The sequence below is a fragment of the Symphalangus syndactylus genome, chromosome 19 (genome assembly GCF_028878055.3).
Source record: "Symphalangus syndactylus isolate Jambi chromosome 19, NHGRI_mSymSyn1-v2.1_pri, whole genome shotgun sequence".
Classification (NCBI taxonomy): Eukaryota; Metazoa; Chordata; class Mammalia; order Primates; family Hylobatidae; genus Symphalangus; species Symphalangus syndactylus.
The window spans coordinates 47077931-47104600 of NC_072434.2; the positions used below are offsets into that span (position 1 = coordinate 47077931).

Sequence of the window (26670 nt, forward strand, 5' to 3'; positions counted from 1 at the left end):
AAAGTAAAATAGTTCCCTCATTATATTTTTATGGGATACAAGATAATTTGGGAATTATTTATTAGTTTGTTCATATAATGAATCCTAATTTTATTAGCAATGTAAAAATGATTATGTATGTTAAAATCATAGCCATAAGACATCTATTTCATACAGGTATCAAAGAATTAAAACACATTGTTCAATACATTAAAAAAATAGCTAATGCTTACCTATTTGTTGAAAAACTAAAGAATTTACTGTTGAAACAAATGTCTTTCCTTCAATGTTGTCTGCACATAAGGAACAGTTTCTATCTTGCTCACTCCGAAAGCAACAGTGGAAAGTTGTTTTGGATAAGTTAGAAAAGTGAGTACCACTTGAATTAAACTTAGGTTCAACAGCTGTCTCATAATGTCCATTCGAATTTGAAGTATTCTTTGAGAGTCCAGCAGGCAAAAGGAAGTAGTCATAGGTTGAATTTGGTGGCATGCAAGACAACTTAAATCTCCAAGGAGTAATTGGATATGACAAGTTAAATGCAGTTATCACATAAATAAACTCTGTTAGGATATTAAAAAGACACATAGAAAAAAGTAATCATTTTTGACTAAGACATGAATAGAAAGTATCCCAGATTAAACCATGTAGTGCTCAATAATTATTTAACTTTCTAAGTCCTCAGTGAGTGCCTAATGAATAACTTCGTGCTTCCATTGTACAATGTGTTGTATTCAAGAGGATGCATTCATTTGTAGAAATTACTCCACTTTCTGACATCTCTTTTCTTTTTGAAAACTCACACTTCATGTTTTCTCTTTAAGCTGACATTTTATATTTATATTTAATAAAAGGAAACAAACACTGAATATTTTATTTTTCCTTTCTAAAGCATATTATTCTAGCTTCCATTATAAATGATAAATATAATATCCAGTATAAATGATAAATAAATATCTGGATGTGCAATTATATAAACAAACATTAAAGTGCTATTTTAATATGTATTTAAGAGAGCAACACCAAAATATTAACACTGCTTTCGCTGAGCACTTTTAGAAAGAACTTGTCTTCAACATGATGACAGCTCGATGATCTCCTGAATTTTCCCATGATCCTCCAAATACAAAACATCATCATATAAGACATGCCCTTAGCACATTACACAAAAAATGATGCAAAAGAATAGACTTCTTATGGGAAATGCCCACTGCTGATTAAGTTATCACTTTTTAAACATAAAAATTAAGAACAATTATATAATCCAGTACCTAAAAATCTGCAAAAATTAAACTTTTTTTTTTTTTAAGATGGAGTTTCACTCTTGTTGCTCAAGCTGGAGTGCAGTGGCATGATGTCGACTCACTGCAACCTCCGCTTCCCGGGTTCAAGTGATTCTCCTGCCTCAGCCTCCTGAGTAGCTGGGATTACAGGTGCCTGCCACCACACCCGGTTAATTTTTGTACTTTTAGTAGAGATGGGGTTTTGCCATGTTGGCCAGGCTGGTCTCGAACTCCTAACCTGAGGTGATCCGCCCGCCTTGGCCTCCCAAAGTGCTGGGATTACAGGCATGAGCCACTGCGCCTAGCCAAACTTATTTTTAAATATTTGTTTGAAAATAAAATAATTCTCCATAATTTTTTTTTCAATAAGTTACCCAAATGATGCAACAGTTGTGTTGGCTTATATAGACACTAATGCAGAATAGGAATTCTGAGAATCTTGTATGGATTTGTATGAAATGAGAATTTTGAAGAGTTATGGCAAATGTAATAATGTAAGGAAATAGAAGTAATCATGATGTTCATCAGTAGGTGAATGGGTAAATTGTGGTACATCCAGACAATTAAATATTATTCAGGGCTAAAAAGAAATGAGACATCAAGTCACGAAAAGACACGGAAGTTCCAGCACTCTTCCAGAACTATGCATCCAACAAAGGACTAATATCAGGAATTTAGAAGGAACTCAAACAACTCAACAAGAAAAGAACAAATAATCCCATTAAAAAGAAGGCAAAAGAAATGAACAGACATTTCTCAAAAGAAGACATACAAGCAGCCAATGAACATGAAAAAAATGCCCATATCAATAATCATCAGAAAAATGCAAATTAAAACTACAATCAGATACCGTCTTATACCAGTAAGAATGGCCATTATTAAAAAGTCAAAAATAATAGATGTTGGTGAGGATGCAGAGAAAAGGAAATGCTTATTCACTGTTGGTGGCAATGTAAATTAGTACAACCTCTGTGGAAAACGATGTGTAGATTTCTCAAAGAACTAAAAGTAGAACTATCATTCAATGCAGCAATCCCACTACTAAGTATCTACTCAAAGGAAAAGAAATCATTATAAAAAAAAACATCTGTGCTCATATGTTTGTCAAAGCACTATTCATAATAGCAAAGTCATGGAATCAACCTAAGTGTCCCTCAATGAATGACTGCATTAAAAAAATGTGGCATATTCACACACATGCACACGCACACACACACACACACACACACACCATGGAATATTATTTAGCCATAAAAAAGAATAAAATCATGTACTTTGCAACAACGTGGATGGAGCTAAAGGCCATTATCCTAAGCGAAATAACTCAGAAACAGAAAATCCAATACCACATGTTCTCACTTATAAGTAATATTGTGCACAATGTTCACTATTCAGGTGATGTACACACTACGAAACATATCCGTGTAACAAAACCATACTTGTAACCTCTGAATCTAAAAATACAAAAATTTAAAGAGGAAAAAAAGACATGGGGGAAACATAAATGCATATTACTAAGTGAAAGAAACCAATACGAAAAGACTACATACTATGTTATTCCAACTATATGACATTATGACATTCTATAAAAGGCACAACTATGGAAACAGTAAAAAGATTGGCGGTTCCCAGGAGTTAGGTAAGAAGGAGGGAGGAATAGGAAGGCCACAAAGATGGGTAGGGCGGTGAAATTCTTCTGTATGACTCTACAGCTGCAGATAAAGGTCACCATACATACATCTGTCAACATTCATACAATATACAACACCAAGAGTGAACCATAATGTAAACTATGGACTTTGAGTGACAACGATATGTCAATATGCGTTCATCAGTTGCGACAAATGTACCACTCTGAGTGGGGATAGTTGATAATGGGGGGTTATAAACGTGTGGGGCAGGGCGTCTATGGAAAATCTCTGTACCTTCCTCTCAATTTTGCTGTGAACCTAAAACTGCTCTAAAAATTAAAGGCTTTTCAAAAATGTAAGAAAATAAAATTTTTAATCAATTCACAAATGTATTTTTTCATTACAAAAGCAATTATCAGTGAAAATATTCAAACGATACATAGGTAATGATTGTTAATAGTTTGGTTTCTAAAGATTTCTATAAATATAAATTAATATAAATATGTATAGATGCAAAAAATTGAGGCCAAAGTGATTAATGTGACAAATGTGACTATGGCCATACTGATAACAATTAGATATCACAACATTACCAAAAGTAAATCCATATTACAATTGTGTTCCGTTGGACTTCACTCCTCCTAACTTATGTTTCTAAAATCAGAACACCTCAAAGAAAATAAAATAGTTTTTTGAGGGAGGAGGTTTACAAAACCAAGAATATGTAATATTACTAATTTACAGCATTATCTATTCTAGGTCTACATAGAGGATTCAGTTGCTTGAAATGAATTAGCCTAAAATCCTCACAGAAGTATTTAAATGTAAAATGTAATGATGAACTTTAAAAACATAGCAACTATTGATGCAGTTAAATTAAAAGATGAGTCTATTTCATCCACATGCAACTTTGCAAATGATATTTCTTTCCCTCCAAATGAATCCTAAACTCTAAAGACGGTCTACAATTTTCATCTGAAGGCATATCTTATTAGGTAACAATATCCCAGGAATTCTCTTGATTCACAAACTTGATCAAACCACAAACCTTCCAGAAAGTCAATGTAAAACACTAGAGTCTAACAAAAATTAATAGAGAATTATAAAAGAGAATGAATAGTTCCCTTAAATACATCTAATAAAATTAGAGAATATAAAAAGAGAATGAGTTATTTCTCTTTGATAGTCCCTTGTGGCATAATTTTTTGGAAATCTGTAACAGTGGAGCTATCCAGGTTATTTTCTGGAAGTATACAGATGGCTGCAATGAAAGAGAAGTATGTACAACAAGGAAGACCTGCAGGGAAGCTTAGAAGAGCCCCTTTAGATTGGGGTAGTCGAGGAGATGCTCAGAACCAGTTGACACACAGGTAACAGCTGCCAGATAAAGATGCCACAACATAAGTTTTGTTAAAGAAAGCTAGATAAACAATTGCCAAATCACGTAAGTTTTGTTAAAGATACTCTAACTTTAATTTCAAAAACTTGGAACACAATCTAACTTAGATGATTTGATTTAAGAAAATCAGAATGTCACCAGAATGTGGTAAGAAACACGTGAGAATGGTATGCTCAAACGTTATTGGCAATGTATCGGCTGGGCACCGTGGCTCACGCCTGTAATCCCAGCACTTTGGGAGGCCTAGGCGGGCAGATCATGAGGTCAAGAGATTGAGACCATCTGGCCAACATGATGAAACCCCGTCTCTACTAAAAATACAAAAATTATCTGGGCATGGTGGTGCGTGCCTGTAGTCCCAGCTACTCGAGAGGCTGAGGCAGGAGAATCGCTTGAACCCAGGAGGCAGAGGTTGCAGTGAGCTGAGATCATGCCACTGCATTCCAGTCTGGCGGCAGAGCAAGACTGCGTCTCAAAAAAAAAAAAAAAAAAAAAGAATTAATCTACAGAAATATTTTTCTAAATATACAAAGACACATGAAGTTTCAATGCAGTATTATTTGTTACAGTAAAAGAAATGTCTATCGATCAGGAATTGGTCAAACAGACTAATAATTTTATATATATTCATACAGTGCATTGTCATGCAACCATTAAACTAATAAGTATCCCAGTAAACACTGATAAAGATAAAAAGCCATCATGATAAATTGGAAACCTGTTAAATGGAAAAATAAACATCTAGAACAACATGTATAGACCAGTGCTATTTTTGCAGCCATAGATATGAGTGTGCCTGTATACGTGTGTGTGTGTGAGTCTGTGTGTGTGTGTGAATTCTGAAAGGATACACCAGCAGGTTGTCTTTAGGAGGTTGGGAAGGGTTTTCATTTTCACACTTATACACTTATACTATGGTTTGCATTTTAAATCATAAGCATGTGTGAGAATTCCTAACTAGAAATAGGAAATTCTGTCAGTTAATAAAACAGCATCTCTAAAGGCAAAATCTCTACCGCGTTTAAGGGCATTAAAACAGCAAATGAGCAAATAACTTACCCCAATGTAACAAAACCACACAGAATTTTTGACAAATCATCTTACTTCAGAGAAGTACACCTGGAAAAGAGTAAATCTAAAATTAAAATACACACACAAACAAAAACACATATATACATAAGTTGTCTGTGGAAAACATAAAAGGAAAGGGATTATAGATAAGTCTCTAAATTTTAATAACGTGATACTCTAGATCAATATCTGAGAAATATCTCACATAAAATTATGCTATAGATTTATTCCTTTACGCATCCTATCTTACATCATTAAAAATACAAGCCGAAAAAATTTAAACTGAATGTTCCTTTATGCCATAACAAACCAGGACAGGTATCACAGGATAAGACTGAAATTTTAACTAAATGCAAGTGCTCACAATGTTGATTAAATATGTAACAGCTGATTTAACATCATTAATATCACCGTCTTCAATTTTTTTCATGCTCAGGTCTTAAAATTTCCCTGTTTTCTAAAGTCTTTATCTTTACTATGATATTGTAAGGCCAAATAATTATTGCATAGGTAACAACTGCCTATTTATTTCCAATAAAGAGGAGCAATTTTACCAGTAGACCTTTGGAAACCTATTGTTCATTTGCAGATGAGGTAATATTAGAGAGTTAGAATAATTAAAAGTCTGGTGGCTTAATATACCCAAATGAAGTCTGACTTCAGAGACAAGATTTCCATGAGTTCTACTCAATTTGGAGTATCACAAATATGATTATTTGTACTACTATGTCATAAATCCAAATGGTAGTATAATTTTAATATATTTGGCTTGGACTTTGGATGAAAACCTACCTGAAATAGGTGTCGGGAGTGCTGGGTGCCAGGCTAAGCTCTTCTGGTAATCAGCTGTGGGACTTGGGGTTTTCAACACTCTAGACCTCAGGTTCCTCATCTACAAGTCAGACTGTTAGATGGTCTCTACAACCCCTTTCAGAGCTGCCTATTACTCTGAGAGATGTAATTTAAAATGGAAACCACACTTTACCACAAAGAATAGTGTAAAACATTAAGTGAGAAACAGGTCTCATGACTCATATCTGAGAATTGGCACCATATGATAAGTGAGAATTGGCACCACATGATAAGTAAATGGAAAAAAGTGTTTATTTATTTTACAACTTACTATCAGGAAGAAAATAAATGAGTATAAACAGTGGTTAGTCCAGTGAATTTGTTTTTCAGACTGCAAGTCTGTCATCAGAATTTCTGTTCTTTATACACCGATATCACCATGGTTCTTTAGGGTTTCCAGCAATCAGTCCACTGTTTGGAACCCTCATGATTTAATTATATTAAATGAGTACAAATTCCTCCCTGCTTTTTGTGCTACCTGTTCTTGATATAAAACATTCTCATAAAATAAACTCAAGGGCAAGTTTTATAGTCAAGATGTGTCACAGATACAACATATCACTGGATTGCTTTGATGAAACTTACTAGTGACTAGTAATTTAGTTCAACAATTGATTTGGCTCACTTTTAACTCACCTGGTCTCCTCAGTTAAGTGGTCAAATAGATCAGCAGTTTTCCTTACATAAAACAACCACTTCTTTATTTAACGTTCCATGCAAAACACAAACTATTCTGATGGTTTGGATTCTTGCAATCAGGTTTCATTCTTAAATAACAGAGAAACAATCACTAGTGTAAAAAGGATATAGACACAACCTTGAAGAGACAGTGAAAGGTGGTATCTGACATAGATTCGATGAGAGAAACATATGCACCCTAAACTGTTTAAAAAGGAACATAAAGAAGTTTTTTTTTAAACACAAATAATACAGAAAAAGAGGCTGGGCGCAGTGGCTCACACCTGCAATCCCAGCACTTTGGGAGGCCAAGGCGGATGGATCACTTGAGGTCGGGAGTTCAAGACCAGCCTGGCCAACATAGTGAAACACTGTCTCTACTAAAAATACAAAAAGTAGCTGGGTGTGGTGGCGTGTGCCTGTAATCCCAGCTACTTGGGAGGCTGAAGAAAGAGAATTGCTTGAACCCGGGAGGTGAAGGTTGCAGTGAGCTGAGATTGCACCACTGCACTCCAGCCTGGATGACAAAGTGAGACTCTGTCTAAATAAAAGACAGAAAAAGTGACAGAAATTTTTTAAATTGGTGAAAAAAGAGTGAAGCAAAGGGAAAATTAAAGATAGGATGACCAAAATAAGCCTAATAGACCAAACACCATTAATATGAAGACACTTCCTAAGGATGAACCATTAATTTGTTCTAACTTTTCTTATGGTCGTATTGTTCAATCATAAATTCCGAGTAGTTAAAATGAAATGAACAGTTTAGGAGAAGGGTACAAATAATCCTAACACTAAGAACAGTACAAAATTTTTATTGATTAATTTTATAAGATAACAGCTAACATCCTCATGAACATCCTAATAATACCAGAGTTTCAAAGCAATTTCAAAATTTAATAATTTTGTCACCCTCTCCACTACTAATACCCTGTTCTAAGCCACAATTATCTCTTCCCGGAACTGTCAGAAGAGGCACTCTACTTCTGTCCTTGCTCCCCAATTCAGTCAGTTATCAACATAGCAGTTAAAGTGATCTTCTTAACACAGATCAGATCATGTCTCTCTAACACAGTAGTCACAGTGATCTTATTAACACATTGACCAGATCATGTCTCTCTTTCTCAAAGCACTACAGTCCTCTCCTGTCACTTGGAGTAAAAGTCCAAGTCCTGAGCAGGACTACAAGGTCCCGGATCCCACTCTTCATCCACTGCTCTCCCCACCACTCAACTCACCTTCTAAAGGAGCCTGCCCTGGCCATCCCATCTGAAATTTTAGCACCTCCCCCATGCAATCTTCAAGAGGCACTCTCCTATCATCCAGATACAGCTCTTTGAGAATCCGGCATAATAGCAAGAAGAGTTTCAAAATGGTGATTCTTAACCATTTTTTGGAACATGGACCTCACTGAGAATTTGGTGAAAGAAGTGTATCAACACCACAAGGAAGCACATACAACTAAAATTAGGGCTATAATTTCAAGGGGTTAACAATCCCTTGAAACTTATCCAAGGATTAAGAATTCCTGATATAGATAAATAAAGGTAATGCACACTCCACAAGTAGAGCTGCATGAACTGAGCCAGTCACAGACATCACACTATGAAGAGTTGAGATAATACTGCCTAACATTCCCCTGGAATGCAGTTTTCTTCATTCATTTGGGCTGCTATAACAAAATACCACAAACTCAGTGGCTTATAAACAACGGAAATGTATTGCTTACAATTCGGGAGGCTGGGAAGTCCAAGATCAACATGCCAGCAGATTCAATCTCTGGTGAAGGACTACTTCTCGTAGATGGTGCCTTCTTGCCATGTCTTCACATGGCAGAAGGGGTGAACAAGCTCCCCTGCAGCCTCTTTTATAAGGGCACTAATCCCATTCATGAGGGCTCCACCCTCATGACCTAATAACCTCCTAAAGGCCCCACCTCTTAATGCTATTGCATTGGTGATTAGGTTTCAACATGTGAATTCTGTGGTGGCACAAACATTCAGACCACAGTAGTAGTCATTCTCTGTTGACAGTTAAAAGGAGTAATGTGCCTTAGCAGTCATTCAAAAAGACAGCAGGGTTGACATCCTCACATGCCATAGAAACATGCCAAACAGACTACCCTCTACCCTAATCACCACTGACAATACTTAGAACTGGGCTAGGGTAAGGAAAGGGCTTAATCAATTCTCATTAGAAAATCATTGTGGCTCTGCTCTCACAACAAAAATGAATGTTGCAAAAGTTCTCTAACTATCATGGCAGAAACAAGTATAGCTTGAAAACATTTTTCAAAGAAAAATAAGCAAATTCCCATCATAGCCATAATAAATTATCATAAGGTAATTATAATTACAGATTTGATCAGTGTAGGCCCCTGTGCCCACTTCCAAAGTAAACTAATTGAAAAATGTACACTAATATGACTGGTCTTACAGACCAAATACAAGTATAAGATGTCTACTAAAAATAACAGTTTAATAATATGTGCTCCATAACCCTACTTTTCAGAAATATTAACAAGGAAGTCTACTGTGGCCATTCTTAGAATTCAATTATTCACCACAGCTCTTTCAAGTCACCGCACCACATGACTCTTTGAATCAGATTCTGCAGGAGAACCATTCATCCAGGTGATATGTGGGTCTCAAACTGATTGCTGAAGTTGGCAAATTATTTCTATACAAATAGCACATTTTTTATATGCTGTGCATTCTGTTAGTCAGCTTCTTATGTGAGAACATGCTATTGCTGTGCTCAATAAAATAAATTTAGCAAGAAGAACACAAGAAAAGAACAGGCGGGGGTGGCTGGCAAGATGGCCGAATAGGAACAGCTCCAGTCTGCAGCTCCCAGGGAGATCAACGCAGGAGGCAGGTGATTTCTGCATTTCCAACTGAGGTAACTGGCTCATCTCATTCCTACTGGTTAGACAGTGGGTGCAGCCCACGGAGGGTGAGCTGAAGCAGGATGGGGCGTCAGCTCATTCAGGAAGTGCAAGGGATCAAGAAACTCCCTCCCCTAGCCAAGGGAAGCCATGGGGGACTGTGCCATGAGGGACAGTGCACTCTGGCCCAGATACGCTTTTCCCATGGCCTTCCCAACCCACAGACAAGGAGATTCCCTTGGGTGCCTACACCACCAGGGCCCTGGGTTTCAAGCACAAAAGTGGGCAGCCATTTGGGCAGACACCAAACTAGTTGCAGGAATTTTTTTTTCATACCCCAGCAGTGCCTGGAATGCCAGCAAGACAGAACCGTTCACTTCCCTGGAAAGGAGGCTGAAGCCAGGGAGCCAAGTGGTCTAGCTCAGTGGATCCCACCCCCACGGAGCCCAGCAAGCTAAGATCCACTGGCTTGAAATTCTCCCTGCCAGCACAGCAGAAATCGACCTGGGACACTCAAGCTTGGTGCAGGGAGGAGTGTCTCTCATTACTGAGGCTTGAATAGGCAGTTTTCCCCTCACAGTGTAAACAAGGTCTCCGGGAAGTTTGAACTGGGTGGAGCCCACTGCTGCATGCAAAGCCTCTGTAGCCAGACTGCCTCTCTAGATTCCTCCTCTCTGGGCAGGGCATCTCTGAAAGAAAGGCAGCAGCCCCAGTCAGGGGCTTACAGATAAAACTCCCATCTCCCTGGGACACAGCATTCTCCCTGGGGGAAGAATGTGGCTGTGGGCACAGCTTCAGCAGACAAACATTCCTGCCTGATGGCTCTGAAGAGAGCAGTGGATCCCCCAGCACAGCACTGCAGCTTTACTAAAGGACAGACTGCCTCCTCAAATGGGTCCCTAACCACCCTGCCTCTTGATTGAGAGACACCTCCCAGCGGGGGTCAACAGACACCTCATACAGGAGAGCTCCAGCTGGCATCTGGTGGGTACCCCTCTGGGACGAAGCTTCCCAAGAAAGGAACAGGCAAGAATCTTTGCTGTTCTGCAGCCTCCGCTGGTGATACCCAGGCAAACAGGGTCTGGAGTGGACCTCAAGCAAACTCCATCAGACCTGCAGCAGAAGGGCCTGACTGGTAGAAGGAAAACTAACAAACAGAAAGGAATAGCATCAACATCAGCAAAAAGGATTCCACAGAAAAACCCCATTCAAAGGTCACCAACATCAAAGACCAAAGGTAGATAAATCCATGAAGATGAGGAAAAACCAGCACAAAGATGCTTAAAATTCCAAAAACCAGAATGCCGCTTCTCATTTAAAGGATCACAACTCCTCGCCAGGAAGGGAACAAAACTGGACACAGAATGAGTTTGATGAATTGATAGAAGTAGGCTTCAGAAGATGGGTAATAACAAACTCCTCTGAGCTAAAGGAGCATGTTCTAACCCAATGTAAGGAAGCTAAGAATGTTGAAAAAAGGTTAGAGGAATTGCGAACTGGAAAAACCAGTTTATAGAAGAGCATAAATGACCTGACGGAGCTAAAAAAAACACAGCATGAGAACTTTGTAAAGCATACACAAGTATCAATAGCCAAATTGATCAAGCAGAAGAAAGGATATCAGAGATTGAAGATCAACTTAATGAAATAATGCATGAAGACAAGATTTAAAAAAAAAGAATGCAAAGAAATGAACAAAGCCTCCAAGAAATATGGGACTATGTGAAAAGACCAAACCTATGTTTGATTGGTGTACTTGAAAGTGACGGGGAGAACAGAACCAAGTTGGAAAACACTCTTCAGGATATTATCCAAGAGAACTTCCCCAACCTAGCAAGACAGGCCAACATTCAAATTCAAGAAATACGAGAACACCACAAAGATACTCCTCGAGAAGAGCAACCTGAAGACACATAATCATTAAATTCACCAAGGTTGAAATGAAGGAAAAAATGTCAAGTGCAGCCAGAGAGAAAGGTCGAGTTACCCACAAAGGGAAGTCCATCAGACTAACAGTGGATCTGTCTGCAGAAACCCTACAAGCCAGAAGAGAGTGGGGGCCAATATTCAACATTCTTAAAGAAAAGAATTTTCAACCCAGGATTTCATATCCAGCCAAACTAAGCTTCATAAGTGAAGGAGAAATAAAATCTTTTACAGACAAGCAAATGCTGACAGAGTTTGTCACCACCAGGCCTGCCTTAAAAGAGCTCCTGAAGGAAGCACTAAATATGGAAACGAAAAACCAGTACCAGCCACTGCAAAAACATACCAAATTGTAAAGACCATCAACACTGTGAAGAAACTGCATCAACTAATGGGCAAAACAACCAGCTAGCATCATAATGACAGGATCAAATTCACACATAATAATATTAACCTTAAATGTAAATGGGCTAAATGCCCCAATTAAAAGACACAGACTGCCAAATTGGAAAAAGAGTCACGACCCATCAGTGTGCTGTATTCAGGAGACCAGTCTCACATGCAAAGACACATAGGCTCAAAATAAAGGGATGGAGGAATATTTACCAAGCAAATGGAAAGCAAAAAAAAAGCAGGGGTTGCAATCCTAGTATCTGATAAAACAGACTTTAAACCAACAAAGACCAAAAAAGACAAAGAAGGGCATTACATAATGGTAAAGGGATCAATGCAACAAGAAGAGCTAACTATCCTAAATATATGCACCCAATACAGGAGCACCCAGACTCATAAAGCAAGTTCTTAAAGACCTACAAAGACACTTAGACTCCCACACGATAATAGTGGGAGACTTTAGCACCCCACTGTCAATATTAGACAGATCAACAAGAAAGAAAATTAACAAGGATATTCAGGACTTGAACTCAGCTCTGGATCAAGCAGATCTAATAGGCATCTACAGAACTCTCCACCCCAAATCAACAGAATATACATTCTTCTCAGCACCACATCGCACTTATTCTAAAATTGACCGTGTAATTGGAAGTAAAACACTCCTCAGCAAATGCAAAAGAACAGAAATCATAACAAACCATCTCTCAGACCACAGTGCAATCAAATTAGAACTGAGGATTAAGAAACTCACTGAAAACTGCACAACTACATGGAAACTGAACAACCTGCTCCTGAATGACCACTAGGTAAATAATGAAATTAAGGCAGAAATAAAGATGTTCTTTGAAACCAATGAGAACAAAGACACAACGTACCAGAATCTCTGGGACACATATAAAGCAGTGTTTAGAGAGAAATTTGTAGCACTAAATGCACACAAGAGAAAGCAGGAAAAATCTTAAATCGACAACCTATCATCACAATTAAAAGAACTAGAGAAGCAAGAGCAGACAAATTCAAAAGCTAGCAGAAGACAAGAAATAACTAAGATCAGGGCAGAAATGAAGGAGATAGAGACATGAAAAACCCTTCAAAAACTCAATGAATCCAGGAGTTGGATTTTTGAAAAGATCAACAAAATAGACCGCTAGCCAGACTAATAAAGAAGAAAACAGAGAAGAATCAAATAGACACAATAAGAAATGATAAAGGGGATATCACCACTGATCCCACAGAAATACAAACTACCACCAGAAAATACTATAAACACCTCTATGCAAATAAACTAGAAAATCTAGAAGAAATGGATAAATTCCCAGACCTATACATCTCCCAAGACTAAGAAGAAGTCAAATCCCTGAATAGACCAAAAACAGGGTCTGAAATTGGGCCAGTAATTAATAGCCTACCAACCAAAAAAGGCCCAGGACCAGACAGATTCACAGCCGAATTCTACCAGAGGTACTAAGAGGAGCTGGTACCATTCCTTCTGAAATTATTCTAAACAATAGAAAAAGAGGGAATCCTCCACAACTCATTTATGAGGCCCGCATCATCCTGATACCAAAACCTGGCATAGACACAACAAAAAAAGAAAATTTCAGGCCAATATTCCTGATGAACATTGATGCAAAGATCCTCAATAAAATACTGGCAAAAAGAATCCAGCAGCACACCAAAAAGCTCATCCACCACGTTGAAGTTGGCTTCATCTCTAGGATGCAAGGCTGCTTCAACAAATGCAAATCAATAAACGTAATCCATCACATAAACAGAACCAATGACAAAAACCACATGATTATCTCAATAGATGCAGAAAAGGCCTTTGATAGTATTCAACACCGCTTCATGCTAAAAACTCTCAATAAACTAGGTATTGATGGAACATATCTAAAAATAATAAGAGCTATTTATGACCCATAGCCAATATCATACTGAATGGGCAAAAGCTGGAAGCATTCCCTTTGAAAACTGGCACAAGACAAGAATGCCCTCTCTCACCACTCCTATTCAACATAGTATTGGAAGTTCTGGCCAAGGAAATCAGGCAAGAGAAAGAAATTAAGGGTATTCAAATAGGAAAAGAGGAAATCAAATTGTCTCTGTTTGCAGATGAAATCATTGCATATTTAGAAAACCCTATCGTCTCAGCCCAAAATCTCCTTAAGCTGATAAGCAACTTCAGCAAAGTCGCAGGATACAAAATCAATGTGCAAAAATCACAAGCATTCCTATACACCAATAATAGGCAAACAGAGCACCAAATCATGAGTGAACTCCCATTCACAATTGCTACAAAGAGAATAAAATATCTAAGGACCTCTTCAAGGAGAACTACAAACCACTGCTCAAGGAAATAAGAGAGGACACAAACAAATGGAAAAACATTCCATGCTCATGGATAGGAAGAATCAATATTGTGAAAACAGCTATACTGCCCAAAATAATTTATAAATTCAATGCTATCCCCATCAAGACACCATTGACTTTCTTTAAAGAATTTAAAAAACTACTTTAAATTTCATATGAAACCAAAAGAGAGCCTGCATAGCCAAGACAATCCTAAGCAAAAAGAAAAAAGCCGGAGGCATCACACTAACTGACTTCAAACTATACTACAAGGCTACAGTAACCAAGACAGCATGCTACTGTACCAAAACAGATATACAGGCCAATGGAACCAAAAGAGGCCTCAGAAATAATGCCACATATCCACAACCATCTGATCTTTGACAATCCTGACAAAAACAAGCAATAGGGAAAGGATTCCCTATTTAATAAATGGTGTTGGAAAGCTGGCTTAGCCATATGCAGAAAACTGAGACTGGACCCCTTCTTTACACCTTATACAAAAATTAACTCAAGATGGATTAAAGACTTAAACATGAGACCTAAACCCATAAAAACCCTAGAAGAAAACCTAGGCAATGCCATTCAGGACATAGGCATGGGCAAAGACTTCATGACTAAAACACCAAAAGCAATGGCAACAAAAGCCAAAATCGACAAATGGGATATAATTAACCTAAACAGCTCAGCTTCTGCACAGCAAAAGAAACTTATCATCAGAGTGAACAGGCAACCTATGGAATGGGAGAAAATGTTTGCAATCTAACCATCTGACAAAGGGCTAATATCCAGAATCTACAAAGAACTTAAACAAATTTATAAGAAAAAAACAAACAACCCCATCAAAAAGTGGGCAAAGGATATGAACAGACACTACTCAAAAGAAGACATTTATGTGTCCAACAAACATATAAAAAAAAGCTCATCATCACTGGTCATTAGAGAAATGCAAATCAAAACGACAATGAGATACCATCTGATGTCAGTTAGAATGGCAATCATTAAAAATTCAGGAAACAACAGATGCTGGAGAGGATATGGAGAAATAGGAACACTTTTACATTGTTAGTGGGAGTGTAAATTAGTTCAACCATTGTGGAAGACGGTGTGATAATTCTTCAAGGATCTAGAACCAGAAATACCATTTGACCCAGCAATCCCATTACTGGGTATATACCCAAAGGATTATAAATCATTCTACTATAAAGACACATGCACACATATGTTTATTGCAGCACTGTTCACAACAGCAAAGACTTGGAACCAACCCAAATGGCCATCAATGATAGACTGGATAAAGAAAATGTGGCACCATAGGTAGGTACCATAAAGTCAACAAAGTTGAGTCAGGGTAGGCATCTTACCTATGGTGTAATCTAAAATCTATACATAAATTGACTCATTTAAATATTAACTGGATATTCAATAAAATGCAAGCTACCACATGTGATGCTAGAAATATAGAAATTAATTAAAATTTATTTACTTTAAGAAATAACATTTTATTAATTTTTTTTACATGTCAAAGCACTATAATACCAATGGGACTTCAGATTCAAGATGGTAAACTGGGACCAGGCATGGTGGTTCATGCTTGTAATCCCAGCACTCTGGAACGCCAAGGCAGGTGGATCACTTGAGGCCAGGAGTTTGAGACCAGCCTGGAAAAACCTCATCTCTAATAAAAACATAAAAATTAGCCATGCATGGTGGCGTATGCCTGTAATCCCAGCTACTCAAGAGGCTGAGGCATGAGAATTGCTTGAGCCTGAAAGGCAGAGATCGCAGTGAGCCAAAATTGTACCATTGTACTCTAGCCTGGGTGACAGAGTGAGATGCTGTCTCAAAAAGAAAAAAAAAAAAGATGGTAAACTGAACAAACTGATCTTTCCCTCCTGAGATACCTTGAAAATTATAGTAAAGTAAATAATATCAACCCTCTATGAGAGAGAATAAGAGAGAGACCAGCAGCAAAAGAGAAAAACAAATTTCCAAAACATTAGTGTGCTAGTCCATTCTTGCATTGTTAAAAAGGAATACCTGAGACTGGGTAATTTATAAAGAAAAGTGGTTTATTTTGGTTCATGGTCCTGTAGGCTATAAAGGAAGCATGGGGCCAGCATCTGCTTCTGGTGAGGGCATCAAGAAGCTTACAGTCATGATGGAAAGTGAATGGGGAGCAGGTGCATCACATGGCAAGGGGGAGCAAGAGAGGGTGGGAGAAGATGCCAGGCTCCTTTAACAAGCAGATCTTGCATGAACTCAGAGCAAGAACTCACTCATTACCACGGGGAGGGCACCAAGCCATTCGTGAGGGACCCACCCCATAACCCAAATATCTCCCACCAGGCCCCACCGCCAATACTGGGGATTACATTTCGACATGAGATCTGGAGGGGACAAATATCCAAATCATATCAATTAGCAAAGACTAATGAAGTGTAACAAAAGAAGTAACGACATAGGATATTTGGAGAATAGGCTGTCAACAATGAGAAAACAAACCTGCAGATGTTCTAAATGATAAGGGCAGGAGGGTGAGGTGGAGCTAAAAGGAGAGGCCGTTTTGGTCTGCATGTGTAGTATCTGCGTATGTAATTCACCTCCTCACAAACAACGCACAGCAGCTAAACTAGCTCCGTGTAACTCTCAGGAGAGTGACTAACAAACAACTGAAATGAACTTTGACTAGTCTAAGCAGGAAAGAAATTTATTAAAGTTTACTAGGTAGCTCTCCGAACCTCAGTGAGTGCCAGAGAACCAAGCTAGAAAAGCACACAGACAAGACCACACCCAAAATCCCATGCAGAATTGCTCTAGAGAAGACAGCCCTGCACCATACCAGGATACTGCATGTTATGACTGAAACCTCAATGCCTACTACCTCTGAGCTCCTGGGAGCTCATCTGCTCTTTCATGTCCCACGCTTCTGATCTAAAATCTGGCACAAATGCCTCTAACTGATGGAGCCTACTTCACACTCTACATGCAGACTGCCAGGAAGCTTGGGAAAACGGGCTTATTAGGTGGAAATTCCTCAAACTGGAGCTAAGTATTCAAAGGTGTCAAATGGCCAAAGACAATTTTAAAATTATACTGTATACTCTTATATGTTAAAGGAGGAAAAAGTACAAGTTATTTGAGAACAACTTGAGCTTTTCATGTAAGCTTGGCACCGGTATGGTAAAGCCCTGACATTTAGGCGACAGGCCTTTAGCATAAATGGCAGCTCTTTGATTGAGTGCCTAACATGAAGCCTCTCAGTTGATAAACACTGCCCATATGCACAGAAGTCACATTCTTCCTGTTTCTTCATTTAACAGCCATGCTGAATGGAGACATAAAGACATGAAGAAAGCCTTTAGCACTGTGTTAAATTTTTCTTTTATAAAAAGAAAGTAAAAAGGAAACTATCCACCAGGGACACAGGGATAAATTAAAGAAAAAAAAAAGCTTTAACAAATCTTTAATGAGTATCGGTAGAGACATTTCAGAAAGTTTTGAATCCATAAAATAACAAAGGAATAATGAGAGCAAGAAAGAGCTTTTGAAAATTACATGCAGAGCGCAAAAAACATTTCAATTTTTTTTTTAATTTCAATGGTTTAAAAAAATGCATAATTAACATATCCCCCCATCCCCCCAAAGGCAAAAAAAATCACAAGAAATAAATGTTTAAGAAAAAGAAGTCACTTAAAAATAAATCCAAGGGACCCAAATCCAACCAACAGTACTTCCAGAAAAAAAGAATAGAAAGGAGAAAATAATCACACACAAAAAAAATACAAGAAAATTTCCCGGAGATAAAAGGCACAAGTGTTTCCAGAGATAAAAGGCACAAGAGATAAAAGGCACACTTCCCAGAGATAAAAGGCACAAGTGTTCAAAGTGAAAAATAGGGCTACCAGGCTCCAAGAAGGAAGAATGGAAACAGATTCATTCCTGAACATATAATTAAGAAATTACCAAACAACAAAGAAAAAAAGAATATAAGAAAAGATTCCAGAGAAGAAAAAAATCACTAAAGGAGTAAGAAACAGAATGGAAAACAAATGTTTCATCCCAAAACACCAAATACTAGAAAATAATCCAGCAATTGACTAATAGAAAATTCTTTTCAGTTTAGAATTTTATGTCCAGTCAAAGAAGTATCCGAGAGAAACAAATATACTTTTAGTAATGTAATGGCTTACAAAATTTATATATTTGTAATGGCTTACAAAATATATATATATTATATATATATTTATATTTGCCAGAAGTAACTTTATAAAGTATTCCAGCAAAATGAGGAGAAAACCAAAAAGGACAAAAACACACATTCAGGAAATCGTGGTTACAAACAAGTTTGCTGGCTCTGCAAACTTTCAAATGACTAGTCCAGATAGCAGCTGTAGTATAGATGGCCCCCAAAGGAGATGGCAAGGAGGAAGGTGGAGATGAAAGGCAACCTGACACATAATATAATCCTGAAGCCAGAAAAAAACTTGAAAATAAAATAAAAACACAGAATAAACACCAGGGAAAAAGGAAGTCATAATTCAAAATTGAAGCCACTAGAATATGAGTCAGTGGACTTCAAAAAAAAAAAAGGAAGAAAATGCATTCAAAAAAATAAACTAAAAGGTTGAAAATTATTAAGGATGAAACCAGGAAGGCCCACATATGCTTTCCCAATAAGAAAAAATAAAGGTAATTTGAAAAAGTGTCACAGAAATTCACAATGTAAATATGAATGAAGAGAAAATATGGCAAATTTTTAGCAAATGCTAGAATTAAATAATCCATTTGAAAGAAGGAATCCCCTTAACTTCGATTCCAGGAACATTCCTTGGGTGGTTCAGGAGCCATACTGAATGAAATGCAACTGTAGAATACTTCTTGATTCTGCAGTAAACAACATTTACAGGGTCATAATAACTTTAATGCTATTTGTTAATTTTTCAACTTTTAGGGTCAACCAATAGACAAAAATACAAAATTTAATAACAAATACTAAACCTAAAATATTATCAATACTCTCACCATACAGTTGTCAGATTTAGGTGTTACAGTATACAAGGAGAGATGGTGAGAGGAGAAAGGGTGAAATATCCCAAACTCATGAAGCAGGGGTTCAAGAGAAACTGTCTGTAGTTAATGGAACAAATATCGTGGTGGAAATGACAAATGTAACCAATAAAGGAGCTCATAAAATTAATATATGTGGAGGAGCAAAAAAGAAAAGGAGGTGAAATGAGTAGGCTAAATTATCTTCTACTATGGTATCTGCTTAAATGATAAATGAAAAAAAAAAGCAGACAGTATAAACATACAATTTAGCCCTAGAGGAAGAAGGACTAAAACCAGAAATGGTTCAAACTAGTTGCCTAGGGTCAGGTTATACCCTTTAGTGTAGGTAGTAGGGCAGAGGGCTACTGCTTTATACTTAAATAAGTTTTTTTAACCATGTACATGGATTATTTTCACCCCAAATTATTATTTAGTTCCTTTCATTAAATAAAGTACTACGGGATTTCAGAGAAAATAGCTACTAACAAAGTCCTAGGGGCCAACGAAAGGTGAGATTTTTAGTTGAACGACAACAAATACAAAGGAAGAGAGTAGTATTGTATGTCTTCTATTTTAAGATACACAATATTTTAACACCTCTGGCATCAGGATCATTGTTTAAATTTACAGCATCTTACGGTTCCCAATGGCCTGGTAGCAGCTGTGATCTGGTTGTTATTGACTGCATACATCCAAACTGGGCACTTTCTTAATGACCAACTGGACAATTTTAACCCATCAATATTTTGGTCAACAAACTATTTAAAAACCATTTGAGGAAAGAATATGAACTCCAAAAAACCCTATATTGACATCTTACAAGATCAGTTAAAAGCCAGCATCAAAATTAGCAAAATGAACCAGCTTGGAAGAAAATCCCGGAAACAACAGCGAGGCATTCTTTTTTGAATTTCTGTATCACGAATATTCTTCATAGCCCAGAGTATGATACTGTTTGGGAAAATATTTACATCAACAGTTCTGAGATGAAAAGCAACTTGAAAAAAACAGACTTTGAATATGAATAAGAATCCCTTAACCAAAATCTTTGATTTATACTTTCCTTATGAGAATGATATGATTTAAATAAAAATGTTTATATATATAATTCTTAGTGAGCTATCTGAATAAGTATAAATTTTTTTTTTTTTTTTTTTTTTTTTTTTTTTGGAGACGGAGTCTCGCTCTGTCACCCAGGCTGGAGTGCAGTGGCGCAGTCTCGGCTCACTGCAAGCTCCGCCTCCCGGGTTCACGCCATTCTCCTGTCTCAGCCTCTCCGAGTAGCTGGGACTACAGGCGCCCGCCACCACGCCCGGCTAATTTTTTTTTTTGTATTTTTAGTAGAGACGGGGTTTCACCGTGGTCTCGATCTCCTGACCTTGTGATCCGCCCGCCTCGGCCTCCCAAAGTGCTGGGATTACAAGCGTGAGCCACCGCGCCCGGCCCAAGTATAAATTTTTAAATGATAAAAAATACTGTAAAATAGTTAAATACGCAGAGCTTTTTCTTTTTACTGATACAAAAATGATGGTTATCTTAATTCATTCATGTTGCAATAAAGGAAAACCTGAGACTGGGTAATTAATGAAGAAAAAAGGTTTCTTGGCTCATGGTTCCACAGGCGATACAAGAAGCATGGCACCGGCACCTGTACTGCATCTGGTGAGGGCCTCGAGTTGTTTCCACTCATCGTGCAGGCAAAGGAGAGGGGAAAGGAAGCCAGCATGCAGAGATCACATAGTGACAGCATGGAAGCAAGAGAGAGGAGGGAGGAGGCAAGCTCTTTTTAAAAATCAGTGCTCACAGGAACTAATAGAGTAAGAACATGCTCATTACTCTGATGATGTCACCAAGCCACTCTTTGGGGATCTGCTCCATGACCTCAACACCTCCCTCTTCAGGACTCACCTCTAACACTGGGAATCAAGTGTCAATATGAGATTTGGAGGAGACAATTATCCAAACTATATCAGTGGTGTAGCTTAAAAATCCATGTTGTCTTAGACTTAAAGAATTACAACTACCTAGAAAGAAGGGTAATTAGGAGAAATCAGAGTAATTACTTATGATTGGGAAATTATAAAAGATTCCATAGAGTGGACACTTAATTGTCCCTCAAAGATGCAGAGGAATATGAAGCACATTGTAGGTATTAATAAATGAGATTCCCACAGAACCTCTGGTCAGTAAAAACAAACAGCAGCCGAAGGGCATCGGTAAATGCCAATAAGAACTCCTGTATAAGAATTGATTTGCAAGTTTAGAATCCTATTAGTCAAAAGACCAAGAAGCCACTTGCCTAAATTACTGTTTTTATAGATTGTTTCTTTGCATCCTATTTGTTCTGTCAACAAAACTTTTCTCCTGGCCTGGCACGATGGTTCACACCTGTAATCCCTGCACTTTGGGAGGCCAAAGCGGGAGGATCACTTGAGTTCAGGAGTTTGAGACCACCCTGTGTAACATAGCAAGACTTCGTCCCTACTAAAAATTTGAAAAAATTAGCCAGATGTGGTCGCATGCAGTGGGGACACTGAGGCAGGAGGGTAGCTTGAACCCAGAGACTGAGGCTGCAATGAGCTATGATCATGCCACTGCACTTTGGCCTGGGTGATAGAGCGAGACACTGTCTTAAAAAAAATATTTTCTCCCCCAAATCAGACCTATGACTAGCAGCGTTGTTGCAAGACACCACACTAGAGAAATACCCAGCTACCTCCTGCATAGGTCTAATATGATAAGTATACCATAATTCTAAGAGATAACATCTGACTACTATAACAGCAACTACAACTAACAAGTGCTTATGTGTATGCCAGTATGTTTTCTCTCTGTGTTTATACACACACACACATGCACACACATGCATATAATATGTGTGTTTATCTATGTGTGTGTGTGTATGATTTATCATCTCTTTCCTCTCCTAAACACAAACCACTTTGGTTCAGAAATTCTGTTGGTGTGCACAGAAATCTAATTGTTTGATTCTCTCATGTTCATAGCTTCTTAATTTGTATAGGTTTAGACGCCCAAATAACAGCGGCTAGTTAAAGTTACAATAAGAAAATATAATTAATTCTGACAAAAACTAAACAGATAGTTGGTAATAGCTGTTCTTAAACATGAGTTTTCATGTTTTTAAAGCCTATCATAATACCATTATAGAAGCACCGAGACTCTCTATTTGGCTCAAACCTTTTAGCTGTTATCTAGTGAAAACAGATAAAACATTCATATTCCCCACAAGCTTTATAGACAGCATTTGTCCAAAGCTAGGGCACACTCACTCACTTTCACTTATACTTATGTGCACTCACTCTCATTCATTCTCTTTCTCCCTCTCTCGGCACTCCTAATCTCTTTTGCCTTGCTCTAGTTTTTTTTCCATATACTTATTACCTTCTAGTATATGGTAGTATAATTTACCCTATTAAGTTTATTGTTTGCACTCTGTTATGTCTTACAAGCACAGGGATGCTCATCTATTTTGTTCAGTATCTAGAATAATGCTTAGCCCCGAGTAAGCTCTCAATAAATATTTAAATAAATAAATGGAATTCAAGATGCTCATAATATATGGCAAGAGAGTATTAAATGAAGTTAAAGTAAGCTAAGGCCTCTGTATTTTCCTGTATTCATTACTGCTCAAAGTGTATTCATTTTCAATTTCGATAACTTAAGGATTCATATGGTAACTTCTACAGTAGTTACTGAACAATAGAAATAGAGTGTCTAACTCTTAAAGTAATGAAAGAAAATTTGAAGTGATAAAAATAATCAACCTAAAATGTGGAAATAAAAAAGAAAATAACCAGAATTATGGGCAAATAAAGAAAGCAGAAAGTAAATACAAGTCTAAATATATCAGTAATTTTATTAAACGTAAACTGACAAAATTCTCCAGTGGAAAGATACTGAATTTAAAATACCTTAAGAAATAAATGCTGTTTACTACAGACACATCTAAAACATACGAATATAGAAAGGTTGAATGCAGAATGACAGAAAAATGATATAGGACACAGAGACACATTACAATAAGTATGTAGAAATCTGAAAGCAAAGGATGGAGAAAAGATTTAACATGCACATACTGAACAAAAGAAAGCTGGTGGAGTCATATCAATATCATACAAAATAGTCTTTAATGCAAAAAGAAACATTAGAAATCAAGAAGCTTACTGCAAATTGATTAAAGTTTCAACTAACCAGAAAAATACTTTTAAGTTAATAACTGGGCAAAAAGAAATATGAAAATCAGAACATATTTTAAACTGATCTTGGTGAAAACAGTATCTCAAAATTTATTTCACGCAGATAAAGAAGTATGTAGAAGGCAGCTCAAAGCCATAAATAATACTTTTCAAAAAGAAAAAAGGCTGAAAATTAATGTGCTATCATTCCTTTATAATCTGTTAGAATAAAACATTTAACAGAACATTCACTTAAGCAGTTAGAACAGAAAAAATTAAAGAAAGTAGAAGGGAAAAGAAATAATAAAGAAACATTGTCTTGATTACTACAGATTTAAAATGAGTCTTGCTATCAGATAGCACAAATTCTCCCATTTTGCATCTTTTTCAGGAGTGCTTTAGCATTCTTTGGGTTTTGACTTTCCATATACATTTTAGAATCAGCTTGTTGAGTTCTAAAAAAATTGTTAGGAATTTAATAGGGATCCTATTGAGACTGTTTTGAGTCTATAACAATGAAAAGGAAATTGATATCCTTTAATCATTCAGTCCTAAAATTTATGACTGTCTCTATATACTGAGTTCTTCTCTAATATGAGATGTAAACCTTATCTAATTTTTTCCATAAAAGTCCCTGAACATCTTGTTAGATGTTTTTCACAGGACCTTCATGTTTTTGAAATTATTTTAAATGATGCATTTCTAAAATATTTCATTTTCTGTTTCTTGATGGCATATAGAAATATACTTGATTTTTAAAGTATTTTTTTAAAATATCAGTTTTATTGGTCTATTATTCATATATCATAAAGTTCACTCTTTTATAGCATACAATTCACTAGGTTTAGTACATTAACAGAGTGAATGTATGCTAACAGAGCAATCATCACCACTGTCTAATTTCAAAATATTATCATCACCCCAAAATGCACCTCTTCCTCATTAGCAGTCACTCCCCTTTTGCCAGCTTCCTCCATCCCTGGCAACCACTGATCTACTTTCTGTGTTTACGGACTTGCCTATTCTGGACAGTTCATATAAATAAAATCCTGGGGTCTTTAGTAACTGGCTTCCTTCTCTTAGCATAATGTTTTCAAGGATCATCCATGTTGTAGCATTTATCAGCACTTCATTCCCTTTTATTGCCTAATAATATTCCATTGTATGGATATACCTCAGTTTGTTTATCCATTCATCAGTGTATGGGCATTTGGGTAGTTTCTATTTTTTGGTTACTATGAAGAATATTGCTACTAACACTTCTGTACAACTTTTTGTGTGGATGTATATTTTCATCCGTCTTAGGTATATACCTAGGAATAGAATTACTGGGTCTTATTACCATGTGACTATATTAAACACTTACGTTTAGCATTTGAAAATAATTCATGTCACTTTCAGATGGAAGCATTTGAAGATGGCTCACGAGTATCCATCCCTGCTCTCTTTTCCCCTACCACACCAAATGGGAAAGTTCCATGTTCCGGATTGTTACAGTTACAGAATGATGGAGTTTCTCTGAACCTAGACCTCCAAGTTATTACATGGAGAAGTTGCCCCAGAGAGTTGTCTTAGTCCATAGGAGACTGCATCAATGAAGAATTGCATTAAGCCCATGAGATTTGAAGATTATTTGTTACTGCAGCATAACCTAACCTATCCTCACAGACACCAGGCTCAATCTCACCAGTAACTAAAGTAGTAAATATTAATGAGATAATATCCATCAGATGGCAAAAAATTAAATGTTCTGGCAATAGGAAGTTTGTCCATCTGGTGTAGAGCAATAAAAACAGGAATGCAAATTGGTGAATCCACACTAAAAATGTGTGGCATTCATTATCTAATAAAGTTGAAGTCTGCAAGTCCTGCTAGCCCATAATTTGTCTATTTTATAGTGGCAAAAAAGAAGGAAGGGAGGAAGGCAGGAAGGAAGAAGTGATGGGTGAGGGAAGAAGAAAGGAAGGAAACTAAATATGCATAATCAGAATTCATTTTTTAAATTAATGTGTTATATTTATAGAATTGAATATATCCACAAATAAAAATGAACAAACAATAGCATTCAATCACCAAAAAAAGTATTGAGCACCTCTTACACGTTAGGCCCTGTTTCACACACTAGGGACATTACAGTGAGCAAAACAGGACAAAATTCTGCCCTTGTGGAGTTTACAACCTAGTGGAAATGGGACAGAAATAAAATGATAATTAAGAAGTCACACAGTATTTTATAAGGTAAAAAAATGCTATAGGGAGACACGAGAGGAGAGGAGAGGAGAGGAGGAGAGGAGAGGAAACGAAACGAAACGAAAGGAGACGAAAGAAAGGAAAAAGAATATATTACAAGGTAAGAAGATATGCATTTTAAATACTGTAATCAGAGTAGGCCTCATTGAAAAGGAGACATCTGAACAAAGACTTAAAAGAAGTGACAGTAACAAGGCAAACCATGTGGGAATCTGGAAGACAAGCATTCAAGGCAGGGAAAGCTAAAATGAAAAGATGGTTTCTAATATAGTCAAGAAATAGCAAGGAGCCCAGTGTGACTGGAACTGAGTAAAGTGAAAGGAAGAACAGTAGGAAATGAGACCAGTAGGTAAAGTGGCAGGCAGAATGATCAGGTAGGGCCTTGGAGGTTATCCTAAGGACTTTGGTTTTTACTCTGTGTGAACCAGAAATCCATGGAGAGTTTGGAGGAGAAAAGTGACATGATCCGACATACATTATAAAAGGAGTGCTCTGGGCCGGGCGCGGTGGCTCACGCTTGTAATCCCAGCACTTTGGGAGGCCGAGGCGGGCGGATCACGAGGTCAGGAGATCGAGACCACGGTGAAACCCCGTCTCTACTAAAAATACAAAAAATTAGCCGGGCGTGGTGGCAGGTGCCTGTAGTCCCAGCTACTCGGAGAGGCTGAGGCAGGAGAATGGCGTGAACCCGGGAGGCGGAGCTTGCAGTGAGCCGAGATTGCGCCAC

At 37.4% G+C, this 26670-nt stretch overlaps 1 protein-coding gene across 2 annotated transcripts in view; it reads right to left on the minus strand.

Annotated features, from left to right (window-relative positions):
* The window catches only part of LEPR (leptin receptor), a 107063-nt gene that overhangs the window by 74633 nt on the left and 5760 nt on the right, over positions 1–26670 (minus strand). For both annotated transcript variants that reach the window (XM_055233841.2, XM_055233842.2), the window contains exons 2-3: positions 5352–5411; positions 213–542 (exon numbers count right to left, since the gene is read on the minus strand). In XM_055233841.2, coding sequence (XP_055089816.1) covers positions 213–542; positions 5352–5391 — 370 coding nt within the window. In that variant the 5' untranslated portion in view covers positions 5392–5411. The remainder of the gene's footprint in view (positions 1–212; positions 543–5351; positions 5412–26670) is intronic.